Source organism: Mesoplodon densirostris, chromosome 9 (genome assembly GCF_025265405.1).
Source record: "Mesoplodon densirostris isolate mMesDen1 chromosome 9, mMesDen1 primary haplotype, whole genome shotgun sequence".
Taxonomy (NCBI): Eukaryota; Metazoa; Chordata; class Mammalia; order Artiodactyla; family Ziphiidae; genus Mesoplodon; species Mesoplodon densirostris.
In genome coordinates this window covers 81249775-81267456 of record NC_082669.1, presented here as the reverse complement: position 1 = coordinate 81267456, position 17682 = coordinate 81249775, and the positions used below count along the sequence as shown (strand labels likewise).

General features: G+C 38.6%; 1 protein-coding gene across 5 annotated transcripts in view; it reads right to left on the bottom strand.

Moving 5' to 3' along the window:
- The window catches only part of ST7 (suppression of tumorigenicity 7), a 261439-nt gene that overhangs the window by 100610 nt on the left and 143147 nt on the right, over positions 1-17682 (bottom strand). For all 5 annotated transcript variants that reach the window (XM_060108950.1, XM_060108953.1, XM_060108949.1 and 2 more), the window contains exon 3: positions 11782-11941. In XM_060108950.1, the coding sequence (XP_059964933.1) occupies positions 11782-11941 (160 nt within the window). The remainder of the gene's footprint in view (positions 1-11781; positions 11942-17682) is intronic.

Sequence of the window (17682 nt, the reverse complement as noted above, 5' to 3'; positions counted from 1 at the left end):
TATTTAACTCTGAAAACCTTTTTTCCCTAAAATTAAAAACATATACATAGAGAGAATCCCCACTCCTAGGACTTTCAAATATATAAATAACTAATTTATAGTCTAGGAAGATGTATTATACCAAAAAGTTACCACCTCTTCCCAGGATCTGAAATGTAATAATGACAGTAATACTATTACCAATAGCAGCAACAGCAACTTGTGTCATAGCTATGAGCTTGATTTTCATAGAGCCTTTCTATAAAAAGGCTTAAAGCTCTAGTCATCTAAATTCCTAACGTAAGTTAGTGAGGGACACAGAGTAGGCCCTTTTTATAGAAGTAAAGAGTAAAGCATAGAAAAGCTACATAATTTCCCCAAGGTAAAAGTAAATGAGATTAAAGTCTGGGATCCAGGTTGCCTAACAGTTACCCACAATATACAACAGACCTGTTACCCTGCAACATCATATTTTAAAAATCTTGTGACTTCATCAATTAAATCTTCTACTAGAGGAACAGTTTTGAAAACACCTCTGGGGAAATGTTAGGCACTTTGAAACAATACTTTTAAACATTTTAGTTCCAAAGTACAACAGAGAAGGGCCCTAACTAATGTTTTCTTGGATATATTATGACAATCAAGATTAACCCCAAACCAGTCAATTTTTGACATGTGATTCTGCATATATTTATTAGCTTTGCTATCTCAGAAATGAATACCCAATTCTCTACATCATACAGGTTGATCTTAAGCAATCATTAAGAGTAACAAAATATCCATTTTCTTTTTTTAAGTCTTTATTGAATTTGTTACAGTATTACTTCTGTTTTATGTTTTGGTTTTTTGGCCTCGAGGCATGTGGGTTCTTAGCTCCCCGACCAGGGATTGAACCTGCACCTCCTGTATTAGAAGGCTAAGTCTTAACTGCTGGACAGCCAGGGAAGTCCCCCATTTTTTTAAATAACTAAGGTTTAACTGTTTTCATAACTTTTTGAAATAACTAGTTTGAAAAGATTACTAGAAGTAAAGGCACAAAGTAATATGTAGGTAGCTTTCAATTCAACAAATATATTACTCTCTCAAATTCCCTTCTGGAATGAGAAAAGGTGTAAATAATTATGAGTTTTAAGACCATTTTTATTGATCTACTTTATTCAAGATAGTGTACAAATTTCTTCAAGAATGTTGCTAAAATGGCTAAATCTCTGTGTCTCTCATACATTTCTCATTGGTCATTTCTGACCTACATCAATCAACTCTACCAAATAACGTGAAAACTGTGAAATAAGTTTATTAAATAAATGTTCACCAGGGGACAAAAGTGTTTTTGAGGCATTTTCACCATTCATCTGGAGAGCTAATCTATGCTAGAACACAAATTTCAGTGGCAAAAAATTTTAAAAGATGTAATAAGCATTGGCTAAGAGAATCATTTTCAACACATAAATAGATTTTGGCAAGTATAAACTGAGTTTCCCCATATTGAGACTATTAGAGAGCAACTCTAAAGGTCCTGGACATGCAGCAATGAAATTTGCTGACAGATATATTTGGAATGCAAGCTCTGAAAGGCCTGGTCTTAGGATATATCTTTACAACCTACCTGAGTTTCTTCAATCTCCACTGCTTTTCTTTAAATTATTACCTGTATTTAATTAGTGCTTGAACTGCCTCTAGTAATGTAATGAACCTTAATTTCTCCCAGGAGAAATTCTTATTAAAAGTTTTACATAAAAATGTATATGAGCTCACGAGATATGCTGAGGAGGCGAAGCAAGAGTGTCAGAGGATGCCGGCCCACCGAGGCCCCGATACTGGGGTTGGGAGACTGGGGTTAGGACCGGACGCAGCACCCCTGCCTTCCAACACGACCGACAGGTGGGGAGGAGAGGCGAGGGGCCCCGGGCAGAACGAGAAGGGCGGCCCAGTTCGCCATGAATGTCCATTCATTGTCTGACACAGCTTGGGCCCAGCCCCGGCGAGCCAAACATCACCACATCCATTGATCGACATCAAAAATAGAGAGATGTTTGTCATCTACGGTGAAACTGAAGATAAGAAAGGCGATCAAAGGAAGAAGAGGACTTCAGGAAAAGCCGGTAAAGAGTGCTGAGAGGAGAAGACTGAGGCACAGAGGTCGAATCTTTCACCTGCAGTCACACAGCTGCCGTGTGGCTGACAGGGTCCTGGCGCTCCGGCCGGTGTCAGGCCTGAGACTGAGGTGGGAGAGCTGAGTTCAGGATATTGGTCCACCAGAGACCTCCCAGCCCGATATAATATCAAATGGCGAAAGCTCTCCTAGAGATCTCCATCTCAACGCTAAGACCCAGCTCCACTCAACGACCAGCAAGCTACAGTGCTGGACACGCTATGCCAAACAACTAGGAAGACAGGAACACAACCTAACCCATTAGCTGAGAGCTGCCTAAAATCATAAGTACACAGACACCCCAAAACACACCAGCAGACGTGGTCCTGCCCACCAGAAAGACAAGATCCAGCCTTATCCACCAGAATAGAGGCACCAGTCCCCTCCACCAGGAAGCCTACACAACCCACTGAACCAACCTTCCCAATGGGGGCAGGTACCAAAAACAATGGGAACTACGAACATGCAGCCTGCAAAAAGGAGACCCCAAACACAGTAAGTTAAGCAAAATGAGAAGACAGAGAAATACACAGCAGATGAAAGAGCAAGATAAAAAACCCACCAGACCAAACAAATGAAAGAGGAAATAGGCAGTCTACCTGAAAAAGAATTCAGAGTAATGATAATAAAGATGATCCAAAATCTTGGAAATAAAATGGAGAAAACATAAGAAATGTTTAATAAGGACCTAGAAGAACTAAAGAGCAAACAAACAATGATGAACAACACAATAAATGAAATTAAAAATTCTCTAGAAGGAATCAATAGCAGAATAACTGAGGCAGAAGAATGGATAAGTGACCTGGAAGATAAAATAGTGGAAATAACTACTGTAGAGCAGATTAAAGGAAAAAGTTTGAAAAGAATTGAGAACAGTCTCAGAGACCTCTGGGATGACATTAAATGCACCGACATTCGAATTATAGGGGTCCCAGAAGAAGAAGAGAAAAAGAAAGGGACTGAGAAAATATTTGAAGAGATCATAGTTGAAAACTTCCCTAACATGGGAAAGGAAACAGTCAATCAAGTCCAGGAATTGCAGAGTCCCATACGGGATAAATCCAAGGAGAAACATGCCAAGACACATATTAATCAAACCATCAAATATTAAATACAAAGAAAAAATATTAAAAGCAGCAAGGGAAAAGCAACAAATAACATACAAGGGAATCGCCATAAGGTAGACAGCTGATCTTTCAGCAGAAACTCTGCAAGCCAGAAGGGAGTGGCAGGACATATTTAAAGTGATGAAAGGGAAAAACCTACAACCAAGATTACTCTACCCAGTGAGGACCTCTTTCAGATTCGACGGAAAAATTAAAACCTTTACAGACAAGCAGAAGCTGAGAAAATTCAGCACCAACAAACGAGCTTTACAACAAATGCAAAAGGAACTTCTCTAGACAAGAAACACAGAGAAGGAAAAGACCTGCAATAACAAACCCAAAACAATTAAGAAAATGGTAATAGGAACATACATATCAATAACTACCTTAACGTAAATGGATTAAAGGCTCCAACCAAAAGACAAGAGACTGGCTGAATGGATACAAAAATAAGACACTTATATATGCTGTCTACAAGAGGCCCCCTTCAGACCTAGGGACACATACAGACTGAAAGTAAGGGGATGGAAAAAGATATTCCATGCAAACGGAAATCAAAAGAAAGCTGGAGTAGCAATTCTCATATCAGACAAAATAGACTTTAAAATAAAGACTGTTACAAGAGACAAAAAAGTACGGTACATAATGATCAAGGGATCAATCCAAGAAGAAGATATAACAGTTGTAAAGATTTATGCAGCCAACATAAGAGCACCTCAATACATAAGGCAAATGCTAACAGCCATAAAAGGGGAAATCGACAGTAACACATTCATAGTAGGGGACTTTAACCCCCCACTTTCACCAATGGACAGATCACCCAAAATGAAAATAAATAAGGAAACACAGCTTTAAATGATACATTAAACAAGATAGACTTAATTGATATTTATAGGACATTCTATCCAAAAACAAAATACACTTTCTTCTCAAGTGCTCATGGAACATTCTCCAGGATAGACCATATCTTGGGTCACAAATCAAGCCTTGGTAAATTTAAGAAAATTAAAATCGTATCAAGTATCTTTTCTGACCACAACGCTATGAGACTAGATATCAACTAATGGAAAACAATCTGTAAAATATCCAAACAAACGGAGGCTAAACAATACACTACTAAATAACTAAGAGATCACTGAAGAAATCAAAGAGGAAATAAAAAAACACCTAGACACAAATGACAATGAAAACAAGACAACCCAAAACCTATGGGATGAAGCAAAAGCAGTTCTAAGAGGGAAGTTTATATCAATACAATCCTATCTCAAGAAACAAGAAACATCTCATATAAACAACCTAACCTTACACTTAAAGCAATTAGAGAAAGAAGAACAAAAAACCCCCAAAGTTAGCAGAAGGAAACAAATCATAAAGATCAGATCAGAAATAAATGAAAAACAAACGAAGGAAATAATACCAAAGATCAATAAAACTAAAAGCTGGTTCTTTGAGAAGATAAACAAAATTGATAAACCATTAGCCAGACTCATCAAGAAAAAAAGGGAGAAGACACAAATCAATAGAATTAGAAATGAAAAAGGAGAAGTAACAACTGACATTGCAGAAATACAAAGGATCAGGAGAGATTACTACAAGCAACTCTATACCAATAAAATGGACAACCTGGAGGAAATGGACAAATTCTTAGAAAAGCACAACCTTCCGAGACTGAACCAGGAAGAAATAGAAAATATAAACAGACCAATCACAAGCACTGATACTGAAACCGTGATTAAAAATCTTCCAACAAACAAAAGCCCAGGACCAGATGGCTTCACAGGTAATTCTGTCAAACATTTAGTGAAGAGCTAATGACTATCCTTCTGAAACTCTTCCAAAATACAGCAGAGGGAGGAACACTCCCAAACTCATTCTACGAGGCCACCATCACCCCGATACCAAAACCAGACAAAGATATCACACACAAAAAAAACTACAGGCCAATATCACTGATGAACATAGATGCAAAGATCCTCAACAAAATACTAGGAAACAGAATCCAACACCACATTAAAAGGATCATACACCATGATCAAGTGGGATTTATGTCAGGAATGCAAGGATTCTTCAATATATGCAAATCAATTAATGTAATACACCATATTAACAAACTGAAGGAGAAAAACCATATAATCATCTCAACAGATGCAGAAAAAGCTTTTGACAAAATTCAACACCCATTTATGATAAAAACTCTCCAGAAAGGGGGCATAAAGGGAACATACCTAAACATAATAAAAGCCATATATGACAAACCCACAGGCAATATCGTTCTAAATGGTGAAAAATTGAAACCATTTCCATTAAGATCAGGAACAAGACAAGGTTGCCCACTCTCACCACTATTATTCAACATAGTGTTGGAAGTTTTAGCCACAGCAATCAGAAAAGAAAAAGAAATAAAAGGAATCCAACTCAGAAAAGAAGAAGTAAAACTGTCATTGTTTGTAGATGACATGATACTATACATACAGAATCCTAAAGATGCCACCAGAAAACTACTAGAGCTAATCAATGAATTTGGTGAAGGATCAGGATACAAAATTAATGCACTTCTGAAATCTCTTGCATTCCTATACACTAATGATGAAAAATCTGAAAGAGAAATTAAGGAAACACTCCCATTTACCACTGCAACAAAAAGAGTAAAATACCTAGGAATATACCTACCTATGCAAACAAAAGACCTGTACGCAGAAAACTATAAGACTCTGCTGGAAAAAATTAAAGATGATACAAACAGATGGAGAGATATACCATGCGCTTGGATTGGAAGAATCAACATTGTGAATATGACTCTACTACCCAAAGCAATCTATAGATTCAGTGCAATCCCTATCAAACTACCAATGGCATTTTTCACAGAACAAGAACAAAAAATTTCACAATTTGTATGGAAACATAAAAGACCCCGAATAGCCAAAGCAATCTTGAGAAAGAAAAACGGAGCTGGAGGAATCAGACTCCCTGACTTCAGACTACACTACAAAGCTACCTTAATCAACACAGTATGGTACTGGCACAGAAACAGAAAAACAGATCAATGGAATGGGATGGAAAGCCCAGAGATAAACCCACGCACATATGGTCACCTTATTTTTGATAAAGGAGGCAAGAATATACAATGGAGAAAAGATGGCCCTTCAATTAAGTGGTGCTGGGAAAACTGGACAGCTACATGTAGGGGAATGAAATTAGAACACTCCCTAACACCATACACAAAAATAAACTCAAAATAGATTAAAGACCTAAATGTAAGGCCAGACACTATAAAACTCTTAGAGGAAAACATAGGCAGAACACTCTTTGATGTAAATCACAGCAGGGTCGTTTTTGACACACCTCCTAGAGAAACGGAAATAAAAACAAAAATAAACAAATGGGACCTAATGAAACTTAAAAGCTTTTGCACAGTAAAGGAAGCCATAAACAAGACAAAAAGACAACCCCCATAATGGGAGAAAATATTTGCAAATGAAGCAACTGATAAAGGTTTAATCTCCAAAATATACAAGCAGCTCATGCAGCTCAATATCAAAAAAACAAACTACTCAATCCAAAAATGGGCAGAAGACCTAAATAGACATTTCTCCAAAGAAGATATACAGATAGCCAACAAACACATGAAAGGATGCTCAACATCACTAATCATTAGAGAAATGCAAATCAAAATTACAATGAGGTACCAGCTCACACCAGTCAGAATGCCCATCATCAAAAAACCTACAAACAATAAATGCTGGAGAGGGTGTGGAGAAAAGGGAACCCTCTTGCACTGTTGGTGGGAATGTAAATTGATACAGTCACATAAGGAGAAGAGTATGGAGGTTCCTTAAAAAACTAAAAATAGAACTACCATATGACCCAGCAATCCCACTACTGGGCATGTACCCTGAGAAAACCATAATTCAAAAAGAGTCATGTACCACAATGTTCATTGCAGCTCTATTTACCATAGGCAGGACATGGAAGCAACCTAAGTGTGCACTGACAGATGAATGGATAAAGAAGACGTGGCATACATATATAATGGAATATTACTCAGCCACAAAGAGAAACGAAATAGAGTTATTTGTAGTGAGGTGGATGGACCTAGAGTCTGTCATACAGAGTGAAGTAAGTCAGAAAGAGAAAAACAAATACTGTATGCTAACACATATATATGGAACCTAAAAAAATTAAAAAAGATTCTGAGGAACCTAGTGGCAGGACAGGAATAAAGACACAAATGTAGAGAATGGACTTGAGGACACAGGGAGTGGGAAGGGTAAGCTGGGACAAAGTGAGAGAGTGGCATGGACATATATACACTACCAAATGTAAAATAGATAGCTAGTGGGAAGCAGCCACATAGCACAGGGAGATCAGCTCAGTGCTCTGTGACCACCTAGAGGGGTGGGATAGGGAGGGTGGGAGGGAGACGCAAGACGAGGAGATATCGGGATATATGTATACATATAGCTGATTCACTTTGTTATACAGCAGCAACTAACACAACATTGTAAAGCAATTATATTCCTATAAAGATGTTAAAAATATATATGATATATATTTATCTTATATAGAGATTGAAATGAGATGATTTGCAACAGGAAGCCAAGTGACTATAACCAGAGTTTGTCTAAAGATCCAGTTCTATGCAAGATGCTATTAAAGTGTCTCAGAGAATTTAAACTTGACTTTGACAAGGATACTTCTAATGTGATGGAACACCCTGCACTTTTGTAAATATCTTGAAGAAGGTGAACACTGCAAACCTTTGTCTTTATGACATCTTATTTGAGAACAGGGAAAATTATCAAACAGATGTTCCCATGAACCCAAATTCAGAATGTTACTGGACCCTGAGAATCCCTTCCCTTAAGACAGGGAGAAGTTGGACACATTTTAAATCCCTGTGCATCATCAGTTCATAAGTTAAGCTGAATTAAGAAATGGCAGCAAGAAGCATGATGACATGGAAAATATATCAGCAGGGTTTATCAGAAACTGTATATTTGTGAGAAAAATAGCAGTTTAGCTCCCAAATAAATCGAGATCAGTGAAATGTTCATAAATGTTAACCTAAAACAGACAATCTGAAATTTGGCTAGATTAAGAAGCTGTGGGACTTCCCTGGTGTTCCAGTGGTTGAGAATCCGTCTTGCAATGCAGGGGATGCTGGTTCCATCCCTGGTCGGGGAACTAAGGTCCCACATGCTGCGGGACAACTAAGCCTGCACACCACGACTAGAGAGCCCATGCACCACAACTACAGAGCCCGCATGCCACAGCTACAGAGGCCAAGAGCTCTGGAGCCCGCGCGACACAACTAGAGAGGAGCCTGTGCACCGCAACAAAAAATCCCACATGCCACAAATAAGACCTGACACAGCCAGTAAATAAATAAATATTTTTTTAAAAAAAGAAGCTGTATAATTAACTACATTTCTCTTCTGGCCCACAGATAAAGATCAATGCAAGTTTTGAGAGGGTCTGCACTCAGGCCAATTTGCACAAATCCAAATGTTAAACAATATATGAATAGTCTCCTGTAACAATTACAACTTTCTCCCTTCCCACTTCTCCACCCCAAATTATTCTTAGGTAGGCCAGGTCTTTCAGTTTTTAATCAAAACAAATGATTCTTTAAAGAAAGAGCTACACTATGAGTTTTCATATAGTCCAATGTTTATAACTAGTATTTTCTGTCTGTTTTTAACTTTTTCAATGATTTTTTTCAAATAAGAAATGCGATTTAATTGCCTTTGCAAATGTCCATGGGGCTTGGTTAGCCATGTTTTATTTCATGTAAGATTCAGCAAAGAGTTGTCTTATGATGCTTCTTTTATTAAGGCAATAGTCATTTTATCATTATTAAGGCAATATAAATTTTAAAACAAATTCCTCTATTTTAAGAAAATGTATTGATTACCCTCAGCTTTGGACCTTCTTTTTCCTTTATACTTAGCTGAAACTAGACTATGAAATAGAAAGTGATTAAGGGTAGAGATAAACAGAGAGAATGTACTTTTATAGTATTTTTCTTATTCAAAAATAAAAATCACCACAAGAAAAGAGAAGTGGGAAATGGTATTAGTCCCATGGTACCTGGCACTTCCATACCAACATACATGTTTGTTGAGCTGAGTTAGCCAAATATTAGAAACCCAGATGTCAAGGAGAAGTAGGCAGATTGAGCCCTAAATATACTTGGACAAGATCATTTCTATTTTCCTAAATCTAATTCTTTGAACACTGTTACGAGATCAGATCATAAATGCTGTATCTGTTACAGGAAATGAATGGAAATATTGCACGCATAGTAGTAGACATTCAGCAAATACTAGTGAAATTGAATTAATAATAATATTCAAAAGCTTAGTTTTAGCAGGGTAAAAACTCAGTACAAATAAAATTGGGAAGTTCCATGATCATCATTGTCGAATGTATTTTTATAAAGGACTGAGATTCTCCCTTTAAAAACTGCTGTACCGGCACTAAGAATAGGATCAAGATTTATATATGCATAAGGCTTATTCAAGGCAACCACAGAGAGTCAGCAAAGTAACAGCAACAATAAGGAGAGTATGAACTCTTCATCGCATTAAGGAATGATGTTAAATTGGGCAGAGCGAGAATTTTAATGAAAATAAAAATGTCACAATAAAAAATGTCCTTAAATGAGGTTGCTTTCTGTTTTCAATCTGTTAATTTTCTACAATGTTCTGTGACATACAAAGACTACAGTAAATCAGATCAGACAAGAGCACAGTGAATCTGTAGGGTCTTCCAACATATGCAAAGTGAGGCAATTATCCATAGTGACAATGACCAAGATTCCTCATTAGAATAATATGCCGCGTGTGTTAGAGTACCTGGTTGAAGTAATATTTCACTTTGCTCAGATCTCTTTCTGTTTCTTTCACAAAGTAGATGAGTTTACAAAGTCCCAGACAATTTTGTTACCTGAATGGTGCCATCTCTCACACGTGTACCCTTTAGAATGAAATAAATGTGTACTCAGAGGTGCCCATTACCACTCATGGCTGGCTGGCAAAGGTTCTGTTATATTAAAAGAGCATTGAATCAACATCAGGAATAAAATATATATACAATGCTCCTTGATGCCTATCACCTGGCTAGACAGTTATGAAATATGAACTGAGTTATTCTAGGGAGGAAAGAAAAAAGATCTAACTTAGTTCTTTAATCTCTCCCTCTTCATCCTTCAAGTCTCAGAAGTGGTACCCTCTCCTTCAAGAAGCAAACTTCTTCCCCCAGTTTGGATCAGGAAGCCCTCCTTTGTACTCCAAAGTATTGCATGTTTCCCTTATATAATGAGAGCACTTAACACTCTGTCTCCCTTCAGTAGACACAAGAGTTCGATGGGGACAAGGACTTTGACATTTTTTTTAAATCATAATATTCATAAGAACCTGTATAAGGCCAGGTTCATATTAGAGAGTTAGGAAATGATTACTGAGATGATGAAGAGATCAAGCTAGGAAATTATATTCATCCCTCTTCTTTCATGAGTAGAGAAATTACAGGCCATGTATGTCCTCATTCATTCATTCACTGAGTTTCAGTGATATAGTAGACACTATGCAAAATGCTAGAGATATTACAGTAAAGCAGTAAGCTTAAAAATTTCGGTACAATTTAATAAATGTTGCTAAAGGTAAAAATAAATGAGTTGGGCTTCCCTGGTGGCGCAGTGGTTGAGAGTCCGCCTGCCGATGCAGTGGACACGGGTTCGTGCCCTGGTCCGCGAAGATCCCACATGCCGCGGAGCGGCTGGGCCCGTGAGCCATGGCCGCTGAGCCTGCACGTCCGGAGCCTGTGCTCCGCAACGGGAGAGGCCGCAACAGCGAGAGGCCCGCGTACCGCAAAAAAAAAAAAAAAAAAAAATGAGTCAACAAAGGTGGAGGAATATTGTACAACCTATCAGAGAGGGCTTCCCAGGAGGTCACATTTGAGTTAGGTTGTGAAAGATGAGCAAGCACGGAGGAGGGAAGACAGACTTCTGGGTCATGAGAAAACATGGCACGTTCAAGAAATGAAAAGGAGGGGAACAAGATTGTGACAGAAACCAAGGTTGGCAAGATAGAAGCAGCTTACACTGTGCTGCTAAGTAATCTGGAATCTGGGCTTTATCTTTAGTGGAATGGGAACCAATCAAGACTTTTAAGCAGAGGAGTGATGTTATCAGATCTAGTTAGACATAAGGTTCTACAATTAGCATGGAAGAGAATGGATACATTTAATGAGGTTTGAGACACTAAGGACAAGGAGGTGGAGACTCAGGCGGGAACCACTGACCTAAATGATCATTAGCTAAATCAAATGGAAGAAAAAGTAAAATTAAACAAGATAAACATTTCCTTTCCCTGGGATGCTTATACTCTACTTCTCTCGTAGAAGTTGTCAAATTCTTGGGAAAATAAATCATACTTTTCTTTGAAGTCTAATCTTTAAATAACAACATTCTTATTGTCTTATAGTAATAATAATTTAGTAAGAGTAAGTAAATAATGTTGCAGACTGAAGGACTTTCCATACCTGAGACGCTTTGCCTGTTGGAATCTGAGTCCCCATTACTGGAGTTAGAATTGTTGGAGGAGTTGTTGTCAACCCCTCCCAGAAGGGGGCGCAAGTGGCTTACTGAGACTTGTTCAATGAAAGATGTTCCATACTTGCGAAAATACCACCATTCAAATATCTAGAACAGAAAGATAATAAGCGTGATTAGGGTCCTTGTTACCAGCTATGATTTTGTACGTGCCCATAATTGTGTTGCATTTACTAATTATACCCACCTTAAACACTGGTTTAAACATTTTTATTCCAAAAAAATGGTTTAATTCTAAAAATTAAGAAGTTTGATAAAAGTAAATACCAATTACATTTTAACTTCTCAATGCTGTTTTGTCCACTTAACACTGGTTTTTAAGGAAAATTTATAGCTACAATCCTGGTGAAAGAACATTGTTAAGGGCTGCTCGTTATTTTCCTCCAAATTTACATAATATTCTGATAATAAAATCACCATAGCTAAAAAACAATTCCAGAAATGAATACCAACAAGCCAGTTTTAGAAGTATGGCTTATGAAATATTCCAATTCTTGGCATTTTATATTCTGATAAAGTCATAACTGCATACATTTTTAAGATAGCAAAATTCTGTTTTAAAAAAAGTATCTCCCTAGAGAAATCCGGCTTTACAGAAAGAATAAAAGTCATCCTATTTCACGTATCGGAGTGCACCCAACTGCTGAGAGATTCAGTAGCTTCCCACCTGCTGAGTGTGCTTCGTAAATGCTAGCATCTGTTGTACACCATTAATGTTTCCTAGCTCACAAGCTTACCACTTGTTATGTGCTGTTTGCAAGGGAGAAAAGAAATAACTTTCATTAATAAAAGGAAAGAAGCACCGATGCTCACATGACTAGACTGAAATCAGGGCTCCTGAGCATGGGGAAAGCCAGCCACCTCCCCCAATCTTTTTACCTGCGCCTACCCCCAAACCCCCTCTGAACACTTTCCCACCACTGTTTGAAGCTGCTCTCCCCACATCCTTTCCTTGGCTTCCCTGGTTTGCGATTTGTTCCTTAAGCAGTCACAAATCACTACACAGAAGAAATTTAAGAATCAACTATATCCCAGAGTCTCCTAGGATAACTATACTATATTTTTGTAATATAATAAAGAATGTGGAAATAACATAGACTTAATTACCTTTATCCTTACTTATTTCATAAAAACAAGATTTTGTTATCTTCTGTGGAATGGCCTTTGGGCTATCATTTAAAAATTGATATTTTGCTCTACCAAAAATTTCTTTAAAAGGACAGAAAGAACATCTACAAATAACCAGAAGGAAGTGTTAATCAAACCAAATGTTTGCAATCCTATAACAGGAAAACTTGATTTAATTCCAAGGGGCTATTCCTTTTGACTATATGAATTTTCACATGTTAAAACATTTAAGTAATTTGACTGAGAAGACAGGGAGAATACAATATGAAAGCTAAGAACGGACAGGACCAGTCTGTAATGTCTGGAATGTTAGGAATAAAAGATCTTGCTTGAAGAAAGCAGAAAGTTCAAGAATGGCAAATTTACTAACCATGGATCTAGAAGGGAATTTGTAACCTCAAGTGAGTTATTTAATATATTTTAACATCAGTTTTTTCAACTGTAAAGTGGAAATCATATTTGTTATTTACCCTTGAGGGTCCTCAATTTCACACTCATGTAAAACATCCAGATTCAAATCCCATGTAAAAGACCTAGTTCAGTGCCTTCTGCATAGTTGGTTCCCAAAAGCAATAGCAAAGCTATCATTTATTACATCGATGCTGTACATGGTCAGCACACCTCACATACTGCTGTGGTGCACCCCTCTTCTTGCTGGTCTACAATTCAGGATAGTACAGCATCTTGTCACTAAATGGTTGGCTGAGAGCCGTGGTAATCATTGTGAAAAAGGAGACTGCTCACCATTTGGTCCTGACCACCCAAAAAAGATTCATGGCTTTGCCTTTATTAGAAGAGATGGAAGGCTCCAAAGGACCCAGAACAATGGTCACAGAACTGGCAATGGCTCTCAATCACTTGTGGGGTAGAGTTTTCTTTGCCCCAAGCCTTTACTCTGCTTTCTATTTTATGCTGTTAAGGCATCTGCCAGGCCTTCATTCATTCGTTTACACAGCATTAAATGCTCCATTCCAGGCATGGGCTGTGCTCCAGGGCCACAGAACACAGATGTAGCCCCTGCTACTACCAGTGCATGCCACAGACCCACAATGCTTCTCACAAGTTGCTCCCAATTCACACCCCCCCCCCCAAAAAAAAACCACTTTGGGGCTCTTTCAGACTTCTCAGTTTCTCTAGCAGAATCGGAGAACGTCAGCACTAAAAGGGACCCTAAAGGACCATGAACAGTTTCATTTAGGGATGAGGAATGAGGGCTACATGTCAAGGTGTGGTGACCTGACCAGAGTCACATACCTAATTAAGTAGCTATTTAGCCTGAAGCCCCAGCTCTTGAGCCACTAATCTTACTAGGGCCCTAAAACAAGACATCTTTTTATAACTCTCTTGCTCATTTAAACAGACAGATGTAGCCTATCGCTTCCCTTTTAAAATCTTCACTTTCAAAAGCCCTCCAACTCCACTGTCTCTTTTTGCTCTCTTAGCTATCAAAACTAATCCAGAAGTAGTCTATCAAATGGGACTGGATAATACATCCTAAGGTATAAATGATTCATATTAATGGGGTATTTGCATTAAAACAGGAGACAGACCTTCCACCCAGTATTTCTAATGCAAAAATGACAGACCTCAGTAAAGACTGGGTTATTCATGCAGCTGCTTGGGAGGCAAAGGAGGGTCTTCTCAAGCCTGTCCTATCAGAGCAGTAGATGGCTTCTTTCCTAACACAGTCCTTTATACTAGTGTCCACAATGCCCTGGGGCTGATATTCTAATATGAATTAAACGAACAACTACTAAAAAGAAGTAGGAAAGGACGTGAAGCCTTCTTAAACTTCAAACCAAATCTTCTAATCTGGGGTCTTAGCATAATAATCTGTCCCATATCCTGAAACATGACAGGATTTGGGCCAGAGCCTCACAGTATTTTTAAAGAGCTGCACAGATCCAAATGGGCAGGTGGTGTTATTTAACACGCACATATTTGGTGTCACTTTGAATTATCCTCCCTGGTGCATAACCTACAGTGTAAACAGCAAAGCTCTCATAAACAAATTTAGATTTTAAAACTAGCCCTTAGACATGCTAGTAGCTTAATGGAGTTGCCACAGTGGAACAAAACAGTTTTTAATCTGACATATAACCATAAAATTAAAACAAATTTACACATTTCATAGTCTTTAAAAGTGTAATCTCTCTACCCCAAGAATTATACAGATCAAGTAAGATAAGAACTAAAAAGCATCAACTAGGTTTGTCATTCAGGAAGTCAACAATGACCCTACCATCTAGCTGAAAGCTAAAGGCCCTAAAATATTTCAAAATAGCTGAGTTGTATGTCTTGGTTGGTACTCTTGATTCTCTGGGGCGCAGTTACCTAATGTGTAAAATAAGGTCACGCAGTTAATGTTGGATGGATGGATGGATGGAAGGATGGACGGTTTGAAGACTGAATGGATAGATGGCTAAAAGGTTGAACGGATGGATGATAAGGGCTGGCCTGGTGATTTAGTGGGATGTTGTTTAAATAAACAGCAGGACCAATGAAAGGTTTTGTGTACATTTTGTTTGTTATAAAAAAAGAGAGACCTATACATATTTGTGGAAGAGGAAAGAATCTAGTAGAAAGAGAGAAACCAAAGTGCAAAAGCGTACAAATGACCAAGAGGCATGATACCAAGAGCCCAGGAAGAACATTTACCCTGCCTTAAAAAGGTACCTTACCATTTCTTGCTCTAAGGATGAAAGGGAAGCAGGAATGAACAGAAGAATACATTCTATTTTGGAAAATAGGGTGTGAGATGAGCTGTTTTACAGGTAAGAAAGCAACAAATGGATAAAATGTAGGTGACACTGATCTCAGTGGAGAGGCAGGTAAGGGTTATTATCTGAGAATAAGGCAAGCAGGGATGGAATTGGGAATGTGAGGATCAAAGAAATGGTTTGGATCTATACCTTGCAGGACAGAAGGGCCGTACGCTATACTCAGGACACAGATCATATTTAAAACAAAGACTCATTTGTCAAGAACCCAGTTACCTAGGCCTCGTAACCCTCTCCATTACTATATGACAGAAGCAGAGGGGATGATCAAGGAGCAATGGGGCTGTGGGCTGGGAGTGGAGATCTAGGTTTGCAGCTGGCCTAAGGGTGTAAATTTATCTCATCTTCACCTGCAGGGAAGGAACAAAAATCTGGCAAAGGGTTAACAGACAAGGCGCTTCCATCTGTCTTGCAGACCTAAAAGCTGAATCTTTCATAAAGATGCCTAGATTCTTCCTATCCAACAAAACCTCCCCTTCTTGACTTGCATGTTCTATATATAAAACACTTCTCTCCCCTGTATCCTATAACATACTCAAAAATGCTTCAAGATTTCCACATAGCAGCACCATTGTAATTTCCACATAGCAGCACCACTGTAATTCCACAATGTAATTCCATTAAACCCATGGGAAACACAAAGATGTCACAGCCTGAAACTGGCTATGTTTCCCAAGGATTAAAGTAGATGATGATATCACAGGATAGATACAGCAATGGTGGAGATTGAAGAGGAAATATGAAACTCTGGCAGTCTACTCCCAAATAGACTGCCAAACTGACACCTGCTCTAAGTCTTGAAATATATCTAGTGGTAAACAGTTTTTTGATAAGAGGGGATCTTCTAGGCTTGAAGATAAACCAAGGCAAATGGTATGGGTTATAGTAATATCCATAACATTTTTAGTTTCCTCTTAGAATTTGCAAGTATATCCTTTGCTCCATACCACTGACCCTTTCAAAGTCCCTCCCAATTCCTCATGACAGAACTAACTTCCTCCCTCCCTCCCTCCCCCTTCTTTCCTTCCTTCCCTTTTTTCTCTTTCTTTCTCTTTTTCTTTTCTTTCTTTCTTTCTCTCTTTCTTTCTTTCTTTCTTTCCTTCCTTCCTTCTTTCCTTTCTTTCTTTCTTTCTCTCTCTCCCCCTCCCGCCCCTTTCTTTCCTCCTGCCTCCTGCCTGTTTTGTTTAGGAATACCGAAGAGCTACAGAGTGGGTCTTGGCCTCCTGCTGCCTTGGGCCCAGCCAATCACCCCTCAGTCATCTGGTCCCCTAACCAGTTCAGGGGGGCTGTGTAAAGAACTGCTCTTCATGTCCTTCCACCCCCTTTCCTGGCCACCTATTGCCAAGGCTTTAAGAAAAGAGAGGAGACAGAGAAGTGATGTTCTCTTCAAGGTCAACAGCCAGTGATCCATCCCCACCTCAGTGTCTGCATGTTCACAGGATGAGATTTTCCACTGTAGCATTAATGACTATGGCCTGGACAGGAGGATCACTCTCCTGGGGTGAAGTCATGGGGACCACTGACAAGTGGGAAATGCCAGCCTGTGCCATGGCACCCCAAGCTCTGTCAGCTCCTCCTGGGTGGCAGCTTTCCTCTAGGCCCTTGCCCTAGAGATTCTGATTCAGTTGGTCTGGGGTGGTACTCAGAATCCATCACTTTAAACAAGCTCCCCAGATAATTCTGATACAGTCAGTTAATTCATTCACTCATTGGATCTGTGTGCATTCAACAAATATTTCTTAAGAGTCTACCCAAACATTATACAGTTGAACACAAAAACACAGATATGTTCCCAGCCTTTGTGAAGCTTCCGTCACAGAGAGGATAAGACCATAAATGTCACAAATGAAATTATAAATCGTGTTAAGTGATGGTCCATGTTCTAGACTGACCAAATCTGACCTAATCCATGGCTGATTGGAA